The 23254-nt window shown below is 36.9% G+C and overlaps 1 protein-coding gene across 2 annotated transcripts in view; it reads left to right on the top strand.

The window, feature by feature from the left end:
• The first annotated feature begins 263 nt into the window (after positions 1-263).
• ANGPT1 (angiopoietin 1) overlaps positions 264-23254 on the top strand; it is a 247010-nt gene continuing 224019 nt past the window's right edge. For both annotated transcript variants that reach the window (XM_054499250.2, XM_054499249.2), the window contains exon 1: positions 264-1026. In XM_054499250.2, coding sequence (XP_054355225.1) covers positions 730-1026 — 297 coding nt within the window. In that variant the 5' untranslated portion in view covers positions 264-729. The remainder of the gene's footprint in view (positions 1027-23254) is intronic.

Here is a 23254-nt window from a genome sequence, read left to right as displayed (position 1 = left end):
AATTTTCTTCTCAGGGTCCCTCGACTAAATAGTAACTTTAAAAACATACTGCTAGTTTGCTATATTTTAGTAGGTCAGCATGCACACCAAAAGTGTATTAAGGTGGACTGCTCTATTTATTGATTTGCCATGAATCTGCTAAAGGCTCAAGGCAATTGTCTGTGGAAGGGGGCGGGAGGGCCATACATGATCGAGGTCATGCGCATCTAGCCAATTTGTAAGACGATCCCGCCGCCCTAAGCCATCAGCAATCCTTAGCATAGGGGCACACTCATGCATTCCTGTCAAGTCATCTTGTGAAAGGCTGCCTGCTTCCAGCTTGGCTTGGATGTGCAACCTTAATAAAACTCACTGAGGTCTGGGAGAAAATAGCAGATCTGCAGCAGATAGGATAGAGGAAAGGGTCTAGAATATGTACACGCAGCTGACTCAGGCAGGCTCCATGCTGAACGGTCACACAGAGAGGAAACAATAAATCTCAGCTACTATGCAATAAATATCTCAAGTTTTAACGAAGAAAAACATCATTACAGTGAAATAAAAAAAATTAACATTTTAGAACACAGCTAACAAATGGCTAGTTTTCTATAATTCTTCTTCAAACGCTTTCTTTGAGAGGGAAAGAGTCAAACAAACAAGCATTTTTACCTGAAATAAAGAACTAGTTTAGAGGTCAGAAGAAAGGAGCAAGTTTTGCGGGAGGCACGGAAGGAGAGTGCTGGCAGTACAATGACAGTTTTCCTTTCCTTTGCTTTCCTCGCTGCCATTCTGACTCACATAGGGTGCAGCAACCAGCGCCGAAGTCCAGAAAACAGTGGGAGAAGATATAACCGGATTCAACATGGGCAATGTGCCTACACTTTCATTCTTCCAGAACACGATGGGAACTGTCGTGAGAGTACGACAGACCAGTACAACACAAACGCTCTGCAGAGAGATGCTCCACACGTGGAACCGGATTTCTCTTCCCAGAAACTTCAACATCTGGAACATGTGATGGAAAATTATACTCAGTGGCTGCAAAAAGTAAGTGATTGCTTTCAGTTTCTAATAGCACGGAGCTTTTTCCGTTCTTGCACTGCAGCTAACAAAAAGTTCCATTGGGGCGCATTTGTGTGTTTACCTTTTGCTCCAGGGGGGCAGTGTTTGCAATTCCAAGACGGCTGTCTGGGTTTGGCTTCCTGGGTAAGCCAAGGTTTGGGGGCTTGCGCAAACCTATGAATGTGTGGGGGCACCCCGTTTGTGTGTCTAGCCCTGGTAAATTTTATGACATTTTTGTTTTCTCTTTTCTAAAGTTCAGCATTAAGGGTCTCTCTGTCAAAACCCTACCTTAAGAAAGAAAGTATGTACCTCTTAAGCAAGTTGGTGAAAAATAAATAATAATAATGACAATACTAATTAATAAGATCAAATCGATTTTGCACCAGAAAATTTTGTGCCGCTGGGGTGGCAAATCATCACAAAGTATTTGTTTTTTTAACCTTTATAAAAATTAACATGAAGTGAGAGTAAATATAAAATATCATATTTTATATTAAATATAAAATATATTTTATATTAAATATAAAATATGATAATTGTATATTTATGTAAAGGGAACTGTTAATTTCAGCAAGTGGTAGAATAGTAGAGGACTGGTTTCTGTTAAATATTTTTTTCTTCTGTCCTTGAGAAAAAAAATTAAAAAAATACATTGTAATGTTAACTGTCAGAAAGGGGTTGCTCGCTCACGATGAGGGCATGCTGGCTGTTGAGGAAGACATGCACCTGCAGATTTGGGCTGAACGCAACATGTAGTCTACTATATTCCTGAAATACCTCCCTTCTCAGGGCATTGTAGTTAGAGACAGTACCTGGCGAGTTTAAGTATCCATGTTATTTGGTGAATGTTTATGTTGAGTATGAATGTAATCTCAATTTATAGAAATCAAATCGAATAGTTTATCCAGTTATTTATCTACAAACCGTTTAAAAGTTTTTGTTGAAGATATGCCTATTAAATTATGAACACACTTCTGCAACTCATTCTGTCTTTGCACTCTGTTTAATAATAGGCAGCCGAGAATAAGTATATTCAACTGACTATGCCACTAGAAGGGAGGCAATGTCTCAATTTGTGAAAAGCTTCTCTCCCTTGTTAATGGATTCACTTGGTACATATAGATAGGTAGCAATCAGGCTTCTTTAAGTTAGTGTGTTAACCAGGCAATCCCTTTAAAAAGATAAAAGATAGGGAAAGGACAAATGCTCTATTTTGTTCCTGTGTGGTCACACTTGCTTAGGTCACCACCTGCTGAATCATGCCAAGTAATAGTTATTCTACTTTTGTCCACTAGGGACTGAACTAAGATCACTGTTATTTTATTTGACACATTAACCGGAACTTAGTAGTTCTACAGTTTCCAAACCTGATATTGTAATCTTTCTATTACAGACTATAGGACTGTAATAGGCAATCAGTAGGTAGGCAGAAGAATAAAAAGCAAACAGAACTCTCAGTTTTTTTGCAATTGTGGCTGAAATTTTAGGCACTACTTTCAGTAGTAGTTTATAATAGGATGTTTGTATTTTTCTTTGGTAAAACTTATTTCCATTGTAAACAAATGATTTTGGTTGAACAGCTTGTTATCATTGTTCAGTACACCATCCATATAGTTTTTAGTGATAATTCAATCATTATATATTAGTCTGGATTCTTTGAGGGAATGGGAAGGAAAATTTAGTCCCAAGTTATCCTGAATAATCTATTCTACCAAAAACGTGATGTTTTGTTTGCTTAAAACATATAATCAAAATAGTGATTCAGACATAGTAATGCATATTTCTTGTTGCTATGCAATTATTCAGCAGTGACAGGGTAAACACATAATTCTGCTGGGCTTAAATCATGCACATGTTTCATATGTTAATTTATTTTGCAAAATAAATTTGATTCTTGTTTGCATTGTTCTTGGTCAATGATTATGGGATAGCTTTCAGATTATAGCCAAGAATAACTATTAAAATGTTCTTTGGTTACATTGACACTTTCAAGTGTAAAAATCAAGCTGAATATATGCTGAAAACGTCCCTATTGGTATGAGTCAGAGCAGTGTGGCTTGACTATTGTCAGTTTAAATTTGCATATCTTTTGTCATTGTCAATGTGATTGGTTGGAGGATCAAGAAACCAAATAAATGCATTCAGCAAAGAACTTGCTAAAGGCTTTCATAAGTTTCCCTTCATTAGGAGTTTTCTTCACTCCAAGTTCTAAACTTCGTGTGATATATTTATTCTGATAATTGAAATGGAAATCTTTTTACTGTAACCATTTGGTACGCTCAGTACTGCAATTTGTATTACTTCTATTTTGATTCCAAGTACTTGCCATAGGAAGAAGCAATACCCTGCAGAAACTGAGGCTATCAGTGTATGTAGGTGAAATTAATTTATCCATTTATTCGGCAAAATAATTAATCAAAGCATAGTGATTATTATGTAGCTCATGGCATCGCTATCAGGAAAGGTTTTGAGGCAGAATAGATGTGTTATCAACGCTAAATGAAGTTATATGATAATTATGTTAATCCATCCCCTTCCATGAAGGGAAACCTCCTTCCTCAACTTTTCTGGTCTTGCAACTGAACAGGATGAGAAGCAAGGCATGCAAGGGGGCAAATGATTTGTGGGTCACCATAAATACTGGAACTGTTATGGCACTGCTTTCTTGATGTGATGGATTTAATTCAAAGAAATCAACTTTCCATAATCACTTGTCAATTAAAATGAGGTAGGTTGATAGCATTATCATGACTTCTCAGACCAGGAAGCGTGGTGTGAATAATATGCCCAACATCACAGTTTTATTTTGTGAAACACCTGGGTGTGTTTCTGCTTTGATCTCTTCTATAATATAGCTCTTTTTGGAATTATTAGCAAGTCATAGTAAATACCTGAGAGCGACCAGATCTTAGATAAGTAATGATAAATACAACTGGCCTCTGTGTCTTTGTCACTTTCTTATGATCTCTTCCTACTTCTGTATGACAGTGAAACATTTAGCCCACATCCTGTGCTTTGTGAACTATTGTTTTCTGTCTCCCACATCTCAAAAACTTCACAAAGATGTACATTTAAAATATTTAGATTTAAATATGTATAATGTTCTAGGATTTGGGGAATCCTTAGAAGATCTGTTTTGCTTTTGCCAAATGATGTCTTTTTTTGTTAAAAGTTTAAATAAATCGACTCAATAATGCCTTGTAACAGAAAACAATAGTCTATTTGCTATAAATATTTTACACTAGCTAAAATTGATGACTGTTAATGGAAAACATAGTTATGAATTGCCATCCAGAGATGGCAATTTTAAGAAATACAAAGATTTTACTGGACTATTTAGCTGTTTTTCTATTGACAACATTTTTTGGTTAAGGATGTCCTCTATTTGCATATTGTATTCTTTTCTTCAGAGTTAAGATTTGGAATGCTATTACCCAAAACACATTGATGATGATGATTTTTTTAAACACATATATTACATATATATTAATCCCTATTAATATCCATTAGAATGCGACCTCCATGAGGCCAGTGACCTTGTGTGTTTGTCTAATGTCATATCCTCAGTGCCTGGAAGAGTATATAACATATTTATAACAGATATACAATAAATATGTGTTAAATGAAAAAATCAATGCATTATCTATTGCATTCTGCACTTTACTGTCTACCATCAGTATTTTATTTGAGGTATACACCTTACCTCTTCAATAGATTGTAAGTTGTCCTATAGGCAAGGACTATAACCTACGGTTATTTTTGTCCTAATACTAGTTAAAACAATATTGGGTCCAGCGTAGGTGATTATTAATTATTCAAATTATATTTAACCAGTGATCCAGAATCTCAAAAACTTCTCTAGTCACTCCAGTTCATCTTCTTAATTATTCTTTAAGGGTCAGCTCTGTTGCCAGTTTCTCCAGGAAATCTACCCACATTCCACTTACCCTCCCAGGCTGAGTTCTCAAATGTCATCACAGTACATTGACTGTATCATGTTAACACTGTAGTTCTACATTGTTGTGGTGTTTGTTTTAATTATTTGTGTCTAGGCTTGTTTTCCCACCTAGACTGTGAGTTCCTCAAGTGTAGTAAATGTCGCTTATCCATTTTTATACCTCTGAACATGTTCATTAAGGGTCTGGATTAATTTCTTTGTTATCATAATAATCAGTTTTTAAGAAATCAAGTGCTCAAGTGTATAGTGGTAACTATAAAATAGTGAAAATTAAGGGACCTTGTAACTACTTTAAGATGCTAAAGTTTGCTTAAATGTTAGCACTGGGCTACTTGAGGGTCAGCTAGATATTCTTTTGTACAATAATGTTTTGTACTTCTATAAGCACAAGAACTTAGTATTTCTTGTTCAGTACAGTAGGGAGCCATTTACTGCATACATCTATATAATATGTATATATCTGTATAACATGTGCACATAAGAATTTAATTATAATAATATACATCTGTATAATATGTGCACATGAGAACTTAATTATATTAATATACATCTGTATAATATGTGCACATGAGAACTTAATTCTTACCGGTATATTATTGTTTTGGTGGCCGGTGGTAGCTGTGCAATACTCAGAGAGAATGCTCTTATGTTTTATTTTCACATTTGTGGGAACTTCCTAAATGTGTGAAATGGGTAGACATTGGCCAGGCGTGGTGGCTCACACCTGTAATCCCAGCACTTTGGGAGGCTGAGGCAGGCAGATCACCTGAGGTGAGGAGTTTGAGACCAGCCTGGCCAACACGGCGAAACCCTGTCTCTACTAAAAATGCAAAAACTTAGCTGGGCCTGGTGGTGCGTGCCTATAATCCCAGCTACTAGGGAGGCTGAGGAAGGAGAATGGCTTGAACCCAGGAGGCAGAGGTTGCAGTGAGCCAATATCGCACCACTGCACTCCAGCCTGAACGACAGAGCAGGACTCCATCTCAAAAAAAATAAAGTAGATATTTAGTAAGTATGATTTTAATAATTTGTCACTAAACGTGAAAATAAGATACATGCACAATTTATGCCTAGAGATTGGGAAAAGTAGCCGTTGCTGAGAAAGATTAATAGAAATAATTATCTTTTAAATCAAGTTGTAGAAATGTCCCCATCAACTTCATTTGAAGAATAGACCCCTGATTTTCAAGCCAAGTAAGAACCCTTCAGAATCTGTATTAACGTTTCAACAAATAGTTAGGTATTATTGGTTGCTTGTTACATTTTAGAATCAAAAGATCCAAAAAAACCCCTTTCAGCCCCAGAAGCTAGGCAGTTAGTTTTATAACAGCCTTTTGGCAAACTGTCTCCATTGAGAAATCTCAGGTTTTAAGGCTATGACAAGTAGGTCCTTTTCTATGGGTTTCTATGGGTAATTACAGTCCTTCCTTACCCCTGACTGTACCATTTCACATTGAGCTTTCTTTTAATAGCACTCCTCTCATATAAAGGTATTGGTTTAATGTAATTTAAATGAATAGGAATGTCGTTTCCCCCCTTAAAATCCTCCTACAACTTCTCATTACATAGGAATAAAATCTGAATTCTTACCAGGAGGTCTTATATGATCTGCCCCACACCTCTCACTGGCCCCATCATTTACTACCTTCAAACGACATTCCAGACACTCAAGTGACATTGGCCTTCTTGTTATTTCTCCAACAGACAGGCTCATTCCTGCCTCAGGGACTTTACAAGCTGTTTACTCAGCTCAGAAAATTCTTCCCCCTGATCTTTGCATGGTTGGCTACTTCTCTTCATTCAGGTCTTCACTCAGCAGTCTTCTCAGAAAATCTCTGAGCACCATTCGCTACCACCTTCCCCACTTTACTAAGAGGCTTTCTACCTTATTATACTGTTTTATTTCTTCATGGTACTTGCTACTGCCTAATGCTGTGTTACTTATTGTTTGTCAGATTATTTATTCTGTCTCCGCTTACTAAGAATGCAAACTCCGTTAGAGCAGCGTCCTTGTCTATCTTGTTGATGCAGTATACCTTCTACCTAGAAAAGTGGATGACACATGGTAGAACCTCAATAAATATTTGCAGAATGAGCGACTCTGTATTTTCATAGACACTATGCTCTATGAGGTACATCCTGCACCTGTCTTGTTCACCAGTTTTTATTTATTATTCTTTTTTTTTAATCATTTCTGGTAGCAGATTGCCTTTTCTAGCACAATGCTTACAGCATAGTTGGCGCTATTTATTATTTTTAATAAATAGGGAAATAAATGAAGTCCATGAGCAGATTTGGACTATAATCAAATTGATGTATGAAATTTAGATGCAACTATATTTTACACATTACCTTTTTAACTACGTAATGGCAGAAATTTTATTAATATTCCGAGTTTCCATCCTCTCTATCAAGGGTCCGCCAGCAATGGCCTTTGGGCCAAATCCTTCCTGCCACCTCTGTTTGTAAATAAAGCTTTATTGAAGAACAACCACATTCCTTCCTTTATATATTGTCCATGCATTTGTAAATAAAGTTTTATTGGAAGAGAGCCACACTCATTCATTTATGTGTTGTCTATGGCTGCTTTCCTACTACAAAAGCAGAGTTCAGGAGTTGCAACAGAGCCTAAAATACTTAATATCCAGCCCTTTTGAGAAATAGTTAGCTGACCCCTGCCCTATATTGCAAGAGGAATTAGTATTAATATTGGGACCATTGCAAGGTAAATTGTAAGGTTTGTTGTGTGGGAAAAAGATCGCCCTCCAGGAGGCCCAGTAATCTTCAGGTTCATGCCGGTTGGCAGAGAGCCTGACTAAGCCATTTCTTGGCTGGGTGTCTGGACATGCTGTGAGGTGACATTTTAGAGGCACACAAGCAAGGGAATTTCATGTCTTTTCTTTCTCCTGCCCATCATCACAAGAACAGGGAAATATTCCCAAAGCAGATACATATCAGAAAAGAAAAAGCACCTGAATAACAATACAGACCAGCAGCCTGTGGATAAACAAGTCTGGGCTACAGGATCTTCTGTGCTATGTGCCTGTTTCATCCTGTTGGTTGTGGCATTAGCAAGAATGCTGACAAAACACTAGAGCCATTCTATTTTCTTAGAAATGGGGCTTCAGCTCAGCCTCTTATTAGAAACCTTTCCCCCCTGTCATTTGTTTTAAGTATAAACATTAGAAGTGCTCTCACTTGTGCAGATGATGAGAGGGGAGGAACAATAAGTGGGTAGCTCAGCTACAAAACACAGAGTTTTATCAGCCCCTGTGCTATAATTTGCTAATTAAGGAGGTTTTGTTTTCATTCTGCCACAGCCTTGTCTCTGTGTGGAAACATTAGCAGCCTTTTCCTGGGCCTTGTCTTCTTTTCTTTTCTTTTTTTTAATACCACAAGCTATATTGTGTCATTTGCTTAGATGCACAACCCTAATTACATTCTGAGTCATCCTCGACTTTTGTCCCAATACAAGATTATCTTTGGCGGTGGAGTTGGGAAATTCCAAACCACCTTTGGTTTTGGCCCCATGGTCTGAGGGAGGGAGGGCATCTCCGTGTTTAAATCTTCTTACAATGTGTACAAAAGATGTTCCTCCTCTCTTATCAAAGAGGTTTTTAAAGAATGACGCCCTCCATGGATTATCTTCTCTTTACATTTGGAGGCTATTTCCATGTAGGATCTATATCTGAATACTCTTATCTAATTCGAAATATTAGAAGTGAGAGAGCTTTAGATTCATTTGGTCTTAGTTGTCTGCTCAAATAATCTGAATTTTTTCCTTCAAGCAAATGAAAAGGTGATTTTGAACAGAGAAAGTAGCTAATAATTTCATCCAGAAGGCATTTAGGCCTATGAAGATCTTTCCTTTTGTCAGTAAGTACTGAAAAATATAGAGTAAGATAACTGTTGTTACTTGTTTATACTATACTACATGACTATGCAGGTCACTTATTAGAGGTCTATCTAGGAATGTGTTTCCTGAGTTTGTGTTGAACCCTTGAAAAAACATGCAAATTAGCACAAGCATTGAGATGTGTCTGAAGTAAATCAGCAGCTGAAATGTGAATAGAATGCAAGTGAAAAAAATGTGAATATCTTAAATCACTAGTAATATGTACCTATAAGCGACCAAACTCACTGGCATCAGATAGGTAAACTTACTACAAATTTCAATGAAATGGCTTATGATAATTTTGAAGGATGGCATATTGTAAAGTTTAGTGACATGTGTAGCTCTATTCATTAGGAAGGAGTATGCTTTATTGGTAGTCTCCACTTTGTTTCTGAAGGCTAAATAAGTTAAATTACAATGCTTGACCCTTCAAGATTATTGGAGACTTTCCATTCCCAGAGAACCAATAAATATTGTAAAATCGCAAATTATAGTTCTTTTCTAAACCCTTAAAGATGAAAGATAGCCCCAGGATTTCATAAAACATTTTAACAGTGTTCTTGTCTTCACTCTTGATATAGAGCTGACTAGATTAAAGTTCAGTAGGTTTTTATTGTAGCTCGAGGTTTGCCGCATCCAGCAGGTCTTGATATCCACCTTATTTTAATTGCACAGATATAAGGGCTGAGAACTGTAACCTTATTACCAGTATTATCAGTCTTTTTATTATTTTCTAATTCTACTCAGTTTTTAAATAATAAGAACAAAGGTATAATGTGATAGTTGTTCTAATGCTTGTAGAATAAATGAATGGGTTTATTGAATAAGTTGAATATTTAGTAACTTAAAATGTCAATAATAAAGACAATATTTTTGAATCAATGAACTGATGAATTTTAAATAATTATTGGCAATTGAACCTGATTTTCAAATGAATTATTCAGCAGAAGTTTAATATCTAGAAACAAATGGAGAGGTTACAGAATAAGTGGAGTGAGACCTCCTTCTAAACCCTCTTCCCTTGGCCCTCCAAGAGCATTCCTCAGGGCACCCCATATGTCCAAAGGAACATAGTTTCAAAATAGCTGCAAGAAAACTTCCAAATAATCAAATATTAGTTAGGTAAAGCTGCCCAAACCTAGCTACTGGTGGGCACAAAGAAACATTACATTCGCTAGTTTGAATTTGTTGCCAAGCTGTCGTAAAAACATCCAAATCTGCCTTACAGGAAGCAGTTTAAGGGTATCAATATGTAAATTTCAAAAACAAATGCAGATTGTTTTAGACTCTTAAAAATACTGAGGCCCACCCATATTTCACATGACACAAATTTGATAAGATAATAGAGTACTCTTGGTTAATTAGCGGCAAATTCTATAATTTATCTAATCCCTTAATTATACAATTGTATGATAGTGTATACTTATCTATTTTTACCTTAAGAATGTAGTGTTTGATGATTGCTTCATATTGTAAAGGATACTATTGACTTCAAGCAGAATTCATTGTCAAGAATAGTGAAAGAAAATCTGAATTTCAATGAGGAATTTTGATATTTTCAAAATTCTCTGATGATTTGTTAGATCTACTTAGCTAACCTTGTTTTTTTACTTCTAATATATGGCATTTACCAAGAATAGAAATCTCAAGAACTGCTATTTTCTTGTACACATATGCCAGTATTTTTGTGCTTTTTAAGACACTTGTCCATGTTGTAAAGATTAATTTAGTTTAAACTATATAAAATGATCCAAAAGTCCATTTTCCCAAATACACCTAAGCTGTGCTATATCATAATGTGCTGAAAGACGACAATCAACTGAGGCAGCCCCGTCAATTTCTTTAGCTCTCTGGAGCTTTTTCTTTTTCGTTTTTTTTTTTTTTGTTTGTTTGTTTTTTTAGCAGATGAATGACGCATGGCCACTTAATATACTGATGGTGTGAAGGCTCCAATGTTAGGCCTTATATGAATTTATTATTAACTTTCTTATTGTTTTAGAAATGAAAGTTCTAATATTTTTTCTGGCTTCCAAATGGTTGGCTTTTTTCAACCCCCACTTTGCTCATTCTGCACGTTAGAGACTTCTGAGATTAAAACCAGGAAAGCAGAGGTGGCAAGGCAGCCCTCAGACCAGGCAAGACAAAAAGGTTGAAAGGGACCTCCTGGCCTGTCTTTCCTTTTTATTTCTCTTGTCTCCTCCATTATTGTTTTTAATAAAGTCTCCTGTGATCCTCCCCATGCTGGCCATGGAGTGGGAGTGCTGCAAAGAGGATGGACGACAGGGAAGGCGAATGAACAGAGAGACCAGTGACAGTCCCTTTATTGGGACATGGGGGAGGGGTGACACAGTGAGGGACAGGGGACTATAGCAGTGTCAGCAGGACTGCTCCATGAGGGATGGCATGAGTTCTGTCATGCGCTTTTAGGATACAGGCAGGAGTCATAGAGCTTAGCACCTGCAATTAACAAAGGGCAGGAAACCAGTTAGCCAGTTACCTAATCAAATATGCACTTCAGCCAAGGTGGTCTGCAAGGTACTAGGAAGATGTAAGAAATTCACTAAAACCCCTGTTGTTGAGAAGCCTAAACCCACTGAAACAGACTTAAAAGCAAGGACATTGTTTGTGCCCACTATTTCCTATGGCAAGTTTAACGATAGTACAGCCCAGTGCCTAGAGTCAAACTGCCTGGATTTGAATGCTGATAGCACCACTGACTTGCTGTGTGACCTTGGGCAAGCTTCTTCACTGCTCTGTGCTGCAATTTCATTATGGGTGAAATTGAGGTGATAATAGTATCTATGCCATAGCGTTATTAAGTGCAAGCATAATACACATAAATTACTTTGCATAAGTTCTGTCACCTAGTAGGTGTTAAGTAAATACTACTTATTACTAGGGAAAGTTCTGGGTACAGTGTTAGTTAAGTATTGAGCACTTTTTCAAAACTATTGAGACCATTGGAAAAACTTTACATGTGTTAATTCATTGAATACCTCAAAAGCCAATGTGAGGTAGATAGTGTTATAATTGCCCCACGTGGCAAATGAGGAAACTGAGGCAGGTACAGAGAGTGGAAGTAACTTGCCCAGGATTACGCAGTAGCTAAATTTATGGGCCAGCACTCAATCCCGGGCAGTCTGGCTCTATGACCTACGCTCTTAACCAAATACGAGATTAGCTGCAGCAACGTTTGCCATGTCTCCTCTTGTCAATCCTCAAACCTTAAGCCTATTTCTAAAAAATTTTTCTGTAGTTGTCTTTGTGTCTAAACCCTTAATTCTTTCATACTAAATGTGTTGCCCCTTTCTCAAGTTCTGTTTCACACATCCCGGCTCTAAAGCTCCATGGTTAAATTGATGGTGGCAGGTAGGCTCTGTTGCTGATTGAAGCACAATAGCTGATTCTCTCAGCCCTCCCACAGGCCTGTTAACAGACCGCAGAATCCCATGTCTGCAGTCCCTACTGTGTATCTCCTTAGAAGCACCATCTCTTGAAGTTATAGAGCTTAATTGAGTCTGACTATTTATCTAAAAACTTCTAAAACACAAAGAAAGGCTTACAATTGCTTTACATGGGGCGAAGCCGCCTATTCTAAATATCTTCCATTCAATATAATGACCTCCCTCTTGGATTTATCTGTAGGCAATCCTGCTTGGAAAAGTGAAAGTGCATTCTGGAACTTAAAATATTATTTGCCTGCACTTCCTTTTGTGGGTCATTTGGAGAGTTGTAAAAATGAGAAGAAAAACTTTGTTTCCTTAGGCAATGACCTCTTATCTCACTTCCTATTTTATTTATCATTGTCCCTATTAATGAAAATATTCCTGGTATTTTGGGCCCAAGCCAAGAACACTGCTACTTGTAGACAATTGTGATAGTTCTTCCTCTCTTTTTGTCTGATCTTGGAGGCCTGGCCACTCAAAATTTGGATTTTGAGGGTCGCTGCTTCCCTTGCTGAGTATCAGTTGCATGAGACAGGGAGGGTCTAAGCTACCCTAAATTCTCCCTGTCCATTCTTCTCCATAGAGACCCAAAGAGGACAAAGCAGGGTGGGGACAAAATAGATTTCAGTCATTCTTTCCACCCACCTTTGCATGGTGAGGTAAACCAAAACCTATTAAAACAGCACAACAACAAACAACTCAGCGCATATTCACTTGCTTGACCTGCGCTGTCTATTGAAAGCTGAGCACAAGCAATGTGTGGTCTGTGGGCATTGTAGGTGCCCAGTAGATACTGTTGGGATGTGTTCATGAATCAATGCACACTGTATTGCTCAAGCTGTTTGGGGGCCACTGTTTGGTCAGTGAAGTTGTCTGAAGGATACTTGTGCTAATGCTGAATAACAGAGACCTTTCCTCAATGTGCGGGAAACTATTAAGTTATAGAGTACAGTTTTCTCAATTTTAAGGGTTTCTCACTTCATTGTCCCCATGTTTGTCATCTTTCATCTATTGTGTGTGATATTTGTCATCTCTCAGGAGATAGCTGACAATATAGCAAATACTTATTAAGGGAAGCTGGGAAGTGACCTCTCATGTTTAGTTGTACAGCTTGCATTACATGAGACACATGATTATCTCACTGATAAAACATAATCACATTTTCTGCCAATGAAATTGCTATTGCTTTCTGCACAAAGTAATTTATCTGCAAAGAAAGCAATAGATACTGGATGTTCTGTCACATAGTAAGTATGAAAATGACTTTTCTGCCAGACACAGTAGCTCACATCTGTAATCCATCACTTTCGGAGGCCGAGGCTGGTGGATTGAGCCCAAAAGTTCAAGACCAGCCTGGGCAACATGGTGAAACCCTGTTTCTATCAAAATAATATACAAGAATTAGCCTGGCATGGTGGCTGGCACATGCCTGTAGTCCCAGTGACTCTAGAGGCTGAGGTGGGAGGATCACTTGAGCCCAGGAGGTCGAGGCTACAGTGAGCTGGGATCGTGGCACTGCACTCCAGTCTGGCTGACAGAGTGAGACTATCTCCAAAAACAAAAAGAAAAAAATAAAGAATGATTTTTTAAAATAAGGTATTAATAAGTCTACCTTGGTAAACAGTGTCATCACCCAAACAAATATTTTAATACATAGCAGGTATTATCAAACCCACTTTACATATAAGGAAACTGAGGTCCACTAAAGTCAAATGATTTTTAAGAGGTTACATATTTACTTTGAGGCAGATTGCAGAATTTGAACCCATACTCTGAGTGGTTAAATCTAAAGCTCTTCACTCTTCTTGCCTCTTTCACTTTTCTTTCACAAATTACAACAAATTCTGAATGGTGGGGAGCAGGGAAGAGATTCAGATGAATGATGATGTCTTGCAAGTTTTTGGAGAATCTATCCATACTAAATAACCATCTTTGGCAAGGAGAATAATTTACCATACATGTGTATAAATTGCTGTAAGAAGCCTGATGTTCTTAAGGAAAATGCTTCCTAGGCTTCTTTCCCATCCCAGCACAATTCTTAAAAAACTTTCACAAATATGTCAGAGGCAAATAATTCATTGCTATTTTTACTTTTCTTTTTAAATAAATGAGCTACTTAGACCAATTGCCTTAGTTGGAGTTATCCTGATATGAGTATACAAATAAAGATAATATTTTAAACTAGCTTATCTGTATTTTTGTTCAGGAACACTTCATTACAGTATTAGGTTGTATTTCTTATATTTCTTTCAGCTAAAAAAATAAAAAATAAAATACAGTCAATAGAGAAGAATCATTTAACATTTTCAACATTAATAAATTGGGTACTATTTGTAATATTCTGGGGAAGAGTCATCGCTTAAAAGACCTTATGCCATATATGTTTTGAATTTTTTTGAAAGTTCATCAGTATGATAAGAAGAATATGAAAAAAGTAGTTATTGATCTCCGGTCCATGCTTAGAAAAAAAGAAAAGAAAATTAATAAACACTTGTGAAGATGAAACTGTCAGTATCTTTTACTGACAGTCAAGATAAACTAATGTACTAAAGAGACCTTGGTTCAAATAAATGATTAAGGCTGACAATAGAAGTGGAAATCTCATACTCAGCCTTCAACAAAGAAAGCTCTTAACTGAGAATTGAATATAGAGAGAAACTAAGAAGTCTTTCTGTCAAAGAGGAAAAAGAAATTTTAATTTTATGACTGTTAGGTTTCATATGAGACTAAAGCTTACATACTTTGAGTTCACAAATCAAACTTGTGCAATTTGCAGGGAAAAGGTCATTAGAGAAATGAATTACCCTGAACATAAATTATCTCTATATAGGATCCTACTATTTTGAAATGTCTTCCATTGGATCTAATTTTGAAGATCATGGCCAAAAAGATATCATAAACAGCTAAAGAACTCAAATAAACTCTGTAAGCCTATTTTAAAGTTTTTTTTAATGTTTCAAATAATTCACCAAATATTTGGAAAGTTCCTTTTCTGGTCAGATACAAAATATCCTCTTGTGAAAAATGAGATTAATGTATGTTTGTTCCTCCTCTGATTACTGGGCATTTGAGAAATCAATGGCAAAGTGGTGATTTTCATCAGAAGGAGACATCATTCCAACCCATTCATTCAGTGGAGGTGTTTTAGAATCTTTAAGGAAGATATAGTTTAAAAAATTATATATAGTTTTTAAAAGTTAGAACAAAACACACCTACCCCACCATGTTTGAGTAATAAAGCTATGTAAAGAAATGCAGTCATTTCTTTTTTAATTTAACAAGGTAGAAAAAGTACAAGTAATAGGTAGAGAACAGGACTAGATGGTAAATGATTATAATAGCACTTCCTGTCTTATATGCCACCCTCTCATGAAGAGTTCCCCTCCCCTTGAATCTGGCTGGGCCATAAAAAGGAATTGAATTCCCATCTTGTACACTACAATACTCATGCCCTGAGCTACTGTGTTAGAAGTCCATCTACCCCAAGGCCATGGTGTTGTGAAGAAGTCAAGCCACATGGAGAAGGCATGTGTAGGTGCTGTGGTTAGTGAGTCTCAATATTTGAGTCACCTCAACTCAGGCTCTAGACATGTGAGCAAATGAGCTTTCAAAGCTTTCTGGTCCCCACCCATTGCGCTATCTCTAGATTTGGAAAAGGTCCAGAACATCATGGAGTAGAAACAACCCATCCCTACAGTTCCTTTTCTGAAATCCTGACTCATAAGAGTCTGAGAGCCCAATGAACATAATCAAATAGTTGTTACAAACTACTAAATTTGGAGGGTAATATGATGGAACTTCAAAAAATTTATGGAAGAAAATAATTGAAAGATAAAAATGAAAATGTAAACTTCATTTCTTAACATAAACTCCATCAGGTTCAACTCACTCATGTAAGCCGTGATACCAGCCATCTTAGTCCATCCCTAAAGAACTGAAGGTCCGGTCCGGGAATTTAATCATATCAATGCAGTCTTTTTTTCATTATTAACTGAAGGGAAATAAGTACCTGATATGGTTTGGCTGTGCCCCCACCCAAATCTCATCTTGAATTGTAGTTCCTATAATCCCCACGTGTTGTGGGAGAGACCTCATAGGAGGTGAAATCAATTATTGGGGCAGTTTTCCCATGCTGTTCTCATGATAGTGAGGGAGTTCTCATGGAATCTGAAGGTTTTATAAGGGGCTTTCCCCTTCGCTCAGGACTCACTCTCTTTCCTGCAGCCCTGTGAAGAGGTGCCTTCTGCCATGACTGTAAGTTTCCTGAGGCCTCCCCCCAGACACGTGGAACTGCAGGTCAATTAAACCTCTTTTCTTTATAAATTACCCAGTTTCGGGTATTTCTTCATAGCAGCATGAACTTGGACTAATATAGTACCTTTTACAGATTTTCTTTTCTTCTTCCTTTTTTTTTTTTTTTTTTTTTGAGACAGAGTCTTGCTCTGTTGTCAGACTGGAGTGCAGTGGTACAATCTTGGTTCACTGCAACCTCTGCCTCCCCGGTTCAAGTGATTCTCCTGCCTCAGCCTCCCAGGTAGTTGGGACTACAGGAGCCCGCCACCACGCCTGGCTAATTTTTTGTATTTTTAGTAGAAATGGGGTTTCACCATGTTGGCCAGGATGGTTTCAATCTCTTGACCTCATGATACACCTGCCTCAGCCTCCCAAAGTGCTGAGATTACAGGCATGAGCCACCTCACCTGGCCCCTTTTACAGATTTTTAAAGATTAAGAAACAAGAAAGAAAGAGCCAAATCAGGACTGTAAGGTGGATGCCTAATGCTTTTCCATGGAAACTCTTGCAAAATTGTCCTTGTTTGATGAGATGAATTAGCACGAGCATTGTGGCTGTGAAGAAGGACTCTGCTGAAGTTTTTCTGAATGTTTTTACACTAAGCATTGGCACACTTTCTCAAAACACTCTCATAATAAGCAGATGTTATGGTTCTTTGGTCCTCCAGAAAGTCAACAAATAAAATGCCTTGAAGATCCAAAAAAACTATTGCCATGACTTTGCTTTTGACTGGTCCACTCTTTCTTTGACTGGACCACTTCCACCTCTCAGTAGCCATTGCTTTGATTGTGCTTTATCTTCAGGATCATATTGGTGAAACCATGTTCTATCTCCTGTTACAATTCTTCAAAGAAATGCTTTAGGATCTCAATCCCACTTGTTTAAATTAAAATTTCCATTGAAAACTCTGCTCTTGTCTATAGTTGATTTAGGTTCAATGGTTTTGTACCCATGAAGTTGAGTGGAAAATTTGCTCAATTTTAATTTTTCAGTCAGATGTGTAAGCCAAATAAATTTGAAATGACTGTGATGTTGGCTATTGTTCATGCTGTTAGTCATTGATCCCCTTCAATTAGGGCATAAACAAAGAAAAAATTCTATGCGTGTGGATAGTTTGCTGCTGCAGGCTTCATCTTCAACATTTTCTTGTCCCTTAAAATGAGTTATCCATTTGTAAACTGCTGATTACTTTGGAGCATTGTCCCCATAAAATTTTTGTAAAGCATTGATGATTTCACTATTCTCCCAATCAAACTTTACCATGAATTTGATGTTTGTTCTTGCTTCAATTTTAGCAGAATTTATGTTGTTTTAATAAGGGCTCTTTTCAAATAGATACCTCTTAGTGCCTCAAACTAGATCCTGTTCAGATAGGTTACAAGTTAGTACAAATGTATTTTGGTGCAAACATTTTTAAACCCATGCATAGATTTTTCATATTATGCACTTTCCATGAGCTTTTTGAAGACCCCCCTTTATATTAAATCAATAGTAGTAACTGGAACAGTCACCATTTACTTAGGCATACATGCAGTGCCTATCACTATAACAAGCATCAAAAAACAATGTATTAGACCTGAGGTCTGCCTTCCAGAAGATTGCGTTCCAGTAATACTTATGACATGGATAAAAATGTCGTAAGTGTTGGTTTTTAGGCAAATTTTTTTATTGCCTCTGTCTATTCTCAAAAAGTTAACTATTTCAGTTTCACATAAGTTTAGTAAGATTTAATAAATATAACTGGAAGACTGCATATATTTTTGTCCTCCTTTGAGTAAAATTGTTGTTAGTATTTTTGTACCTACAGAATAGTATTTTTAAAAGCTTCATAGACCATCCACACTCTGAATTCCACAATATCAAATTGATGTACCATATAGTTTATATGATTCTTAATGCTTACATTGTTTAAAATTTTTCTGATCATTAAAAATCATAAAAATCTCTGGGAATTTGGATTTTTGAGAATCTAGTCATGAAGTTATTTTATAACTCTATACTACTTAACCTGTCATGTTTAGGCTGTAAGTTTGAATCCAGATGTTTCTGAAAGCTGTTACTGAGCATGGCTGACTGGTGATCTCTCAAATGTAAAATGAGTTAGCACCATCTGTTCAGTTCCCAGTGGTTTGAAATTCCTGCAATAAAATCTATCCCAGATTTTCCCCTTCTTAAGTGATGAGCATAGAATCTGGACTTGAATGAAACAGGTATAGGAACATTCTTTAAATATATGAGGTGCTTTACTTATTACATTACATATTGGTTGAAACTTTTTGGAAAAGAGCATAACAGTAAATACAAAGAACATAGCTATTTTCAAATCTTTTGACTCAATAATCCAATTTCTGGGAATCATTCCCAAGGAAATAATTTAACAGAAGGAAAAAGCAACATATGTGAACATGCTCATTGCAGCCACCATAGCAGGAACACAGGAAACAATAGGTATTATTTATTGGTATTTGTTTCGATACCTTGCACACATGATCTCTAATCCCCAAAACAAAAAAAAATCTGAAAGATAAACATTACCCACAATCTTTGAACGAGGAAATCACATACAAGCTCCCACAAGCAGTAAATGGCAGAACCGTTAGACACTCCAATCCGGGACTCTCTGACGAAAGATCATGTCTTCAGTGACCCCATGACTGCAGCTGTTAAAATCATATTTTAAAAAGAGAAGATGCCCACCAGATGTTGTGTGAACAAGTAGGTTATATACCTGAATAACTGAAATAATAGCTAATATTTTGGGCACTTAGTATGAAGCAAACTCTGGGACAGATACTTTAGGATATTATTTTATTTGATTCTCACAACTCTATATACACATACTATTATTGTCCTCAATTTATAAAAGCTGTGTGTATGTTATAGCACTGAGTTTGTGTGTGGGGTGGGTGGAAGATCACTGTGAATTTGTAGGCATGCACATAAAACTATTGACAGGGAACATACCCAAAACATTCACAATGAATAATTTTTAATGAAAAAATGGAAGAGTTTTAAACATTTTCTCTTTTATGAAGATTATGTGTATTGTACAATATAAGCATTGACACTTTTATAATCAAAGCAATCTTTATTTATTTATTTATTTATTTTGAGATGGAGTCTCGCTCTGTCTCCCAGAGTGGAGTGCAGCTGTGCGATCTCAGCTTACTGCAACCTCCGCCTCCCAGGTTCAATCTATTCTCCTGCCTCAGCCTCCCCAAGTAGCTGGGACTACAGGTGTGCGCCACCACACCCGGCTACTTTTCGTATTTTTAGTAGAGTGGGGTTTTGCCATGTTAGCCAGGCTGGCCTCGAGCTCCTGACCTCAGGTGATCTGCCCACTTCAGCCTCCCAAAGTGCTGGGATTACAGGCATGAGCCACCGCACTCAGCAGATTTTTTTTTTTAATAGGTATATTTAGACTGAGGCCAAATAAAAGAAGCAGGAGTGATGTAAAACAGATGGGATCTTGACTCCATGAAATTTTGACTATATTAAAATTTTCATTATTTTTCAAAATAACTATTGCAGGGAAAACAAATTTAAAAAGATCTTTAGAAATAGTAGCAGATTCTTGTAGAAAAAAAAAACCTAGGAGAAATATTTTGGAATGGGGTTTTTCCATTGGTAACTTCATTTTTTACTACCGAAGCAGCTTTCTTCCTGTAAGACCAGCTCTCAATTTACTTTACTCATGTCGAGGTCATTTATTCATTTTAAACCAATTTTTTATTTCTTACTTTCCCTTGTCTTTACTTTCATGTAAAGACTTACGTTGAAAGCACCCAAAACAATGAATCACAGAGAAAGAAATTGGGTCGGGGTAGTCCAAAATCCTTGGCTAATTTTATTCTTTTTTTCAAAGGAAGAAATACATTTAAGAAATTTTGTTTGAGATGAAAAGAAGTAAGTTATAAAACAGAAGGTAAGTGAATGAGCTAGTTTTATAGAATATAAAATCAAGGTTAATTTCTCCAAGACTTAATGTGGCAAAGAAAGCAGGAATAAATACTGGAGAGAGAGATTAATGAAGTTATGATTACATGAGATGATAAGTATGAAATTACTTCACAAGATCTTAATATCTATCCCAGTGCAAATTATATTGACAGGCAGAGCTTTTCAAAAAACCAGAACCAATCATGACATTGCCCTGGTGAAAACACATGGACCCATGATATCCTCAGAATGAAGTTCAAACTCTTAAATCTATCTTTATAAGCTGGACCTGGCTTACCACTCCAGTCTCATCTTTCACAATTTCTCCATTGTTCTTTATGTTGCAGCCATGTCTAAATGTAGCAGTTCTGTTACAATATCATGATTTATTTTTCTTCCTTAACTTTGCGCAAACTGTGACCCAACAAGTTCCCTAACTCTCTCCTGCTCCATCCTCCATATTGTAGTTAATAAACGAATGGATGGAGAGGTGAATGGACATATGACTGCAGGGATAAATGAATGAGTAGGTGTGATAGGTCAGGCAATTCAGTTTTAGGGAATGGAATTTTACAGGTAAGGTGACAAATAAAATGATAGAAACTTACTGTCAAACTTTTAAAGGACATAGGCATAAAAGGTAGTAGTAGTGAAACAATGGGTTTGGATTCTGTGGTTGCATTATGCAAGGGTGGATAATTGGAAGCTGGGGTGCTAGGGAGAGTGGCCCACACAGCCCTGACACTTCCTTAAAGTAATACAGAAATAAGGCAAGCAGATAAAAGGATGGAGAAGCAGCTGGAGAACTAGGGAAAAGGTTGAATTCTGAGGGGAAAATCATAAGGAACATAAGTAAATAAAAATAAACCAGAAGTCTTCATCAAAGATAACACCAGGATTTTAGAACTAGGGTCATCATAAGAGTGCTTTGCTCAGGCAATACGTACTAAATTTTAAATACGCAAATATTTCTGCATTTGTGTCATATGGAGCTGTTAATTTCAGATGACTTTACTAGGAATTCTTAATATTATATAACATGAGATCGATTCCATTCTCATTTTTCTAAATGCGAGGAGGAAACGATGATCCTAAGGTGCTTTTGAATTTATTTATTTATTTATTTATTTATTTATTTATTTATTTATTATACTTTAAGTTCTAGGGTACATGTGCACAACGTACAGGTTTGTTACATATGTATGCACATGTGCCATGTTGTTGTGCTGCACCCATTAACTCATCATTTACATTAGGTATATCTCCTAACGCTATCCCTCCGCACTCGCCCACCCCATGACAGGCCCTGGTGTGTGATGTTCCCCTTCCTGTGTCCAAGTTTTCTCATTGTTCATTTCCCACCTATGAGTGAGAACATGCAGTGTTTGTTTTTTTGTCCTTGCGATAGTTTGCTGAGAACGATGGTTTCCAGCTTCATCCATGTCCCTACAAAGGACATGAACTCATCCTTTTTTATGGCTGCATAGTATTCCATGGTGTATATGTGCCACATTTTCTTAATCCAGTCTATCACTGATGGGCATTTGGGTTGGTTCCAAGTCTTTGCTATTGTGAATAGTACTGCAATAAACATACGTGTGCATGTGTCTTTATAGCAGCATGATTTATAATCCTTTGGGTATATACCTTTGGGTATAATCCTTTGGGTATATCCTTTGAGTAATGGGATTGCTGGGTCAAATGGTATTTCTAGTTCTAGATCCTTGAGGAATCGCCACACTGTCTTCCACAATGGTTGAACTAGTTTACAGTCCCACCAACAGAGTAAAAGTGTTCCTATTTCTCCACATCCTTTCCAGCACCTGTTGTTTCCTGACTTTTTAATGATCGCCATTCTAACTGGTGTGAGATGGTATCTCATTGTGGTTTTGATTTGCATTTCTCTGATGGCCAGTGATGATGAGCATTTTTTCATGTGTCTGTTGGCTGCATAAATGTCTTCTTTTGAGAAGTGTCTGTTCATATCCTTCACCCACTTTTTAATGGGATTGTTTGTTTTTTTCTTGTAAATTTGTTTGAGTTCTTTGTAGATTCTGGATATTAGCCCTTTGTCAGATGAGTAGCTTGCAAAAATTTTCTCCCATTCTGTAGGTTGCCTGTTCACTCCGATGGTAGTTTCTTTTGCTGTGCAGAAGCTCTTTAGTTTAATTAGATCCCATTTGTCAATTTTGGCTTTTGTTGCCATTGCTTTTGGTGTTTTAGACATGAAGTCCTTGCCAATGCCTATGTCCTGAATGGTATTGCCTAGGTTTTCTTCTAGGGTTTTTATGGTTTTAGGTCTAAGGTTTAAGTCTTTAATCCATCTTGAATTAATTTTTGTACAAGTTGTAAGGAAGGGATCCAGTTTCAGCTTTCTACATATGGCTAGCCAGTTTTCCCAGCACCATTTATTAAATAGCGAATCCTTCCCCTATTTCTTGTTTTTGTCAGGTTTGTCAAAGATCAGATGGTTGTAGATATGTGGTAGTATTTCTGAGGGCTCTGTTCTGTTCCTTTGGTCTATATCTCTGTTTTGTTACCAGTACCATGCTGTTTTGGTTACTGTTGCCTTGCAGTATAGTTTGAAGTCAGGTAGCGTGATGCCTCCAGCTTTGTTCTTTTGGCTTAGGATTGTCTTGGCAATGCAGGCCCTTTTTTAGTTCCATATGAACTTTAAAGTAG

This window comes from Pongo pygmaeus, chromosome 7, assembly GCF_028885625.2.
Source record: "Pongo pygmaeus isolate AG05252 chromosome 7, NHGRI_mPonPyg2-v2.0_pri, whole genome shotgun sequence".
NCBI lineage: Eukaryota > Metazoa > Chordata > Mammalia > Primates > Hominidae > Pongo > Pongo pygmaeus.
The sequence above is the reverse complement of the archived record's forward strand: the minus strand, read 5'-3'. Positions and strand labels throughout refer to the sequence as shown.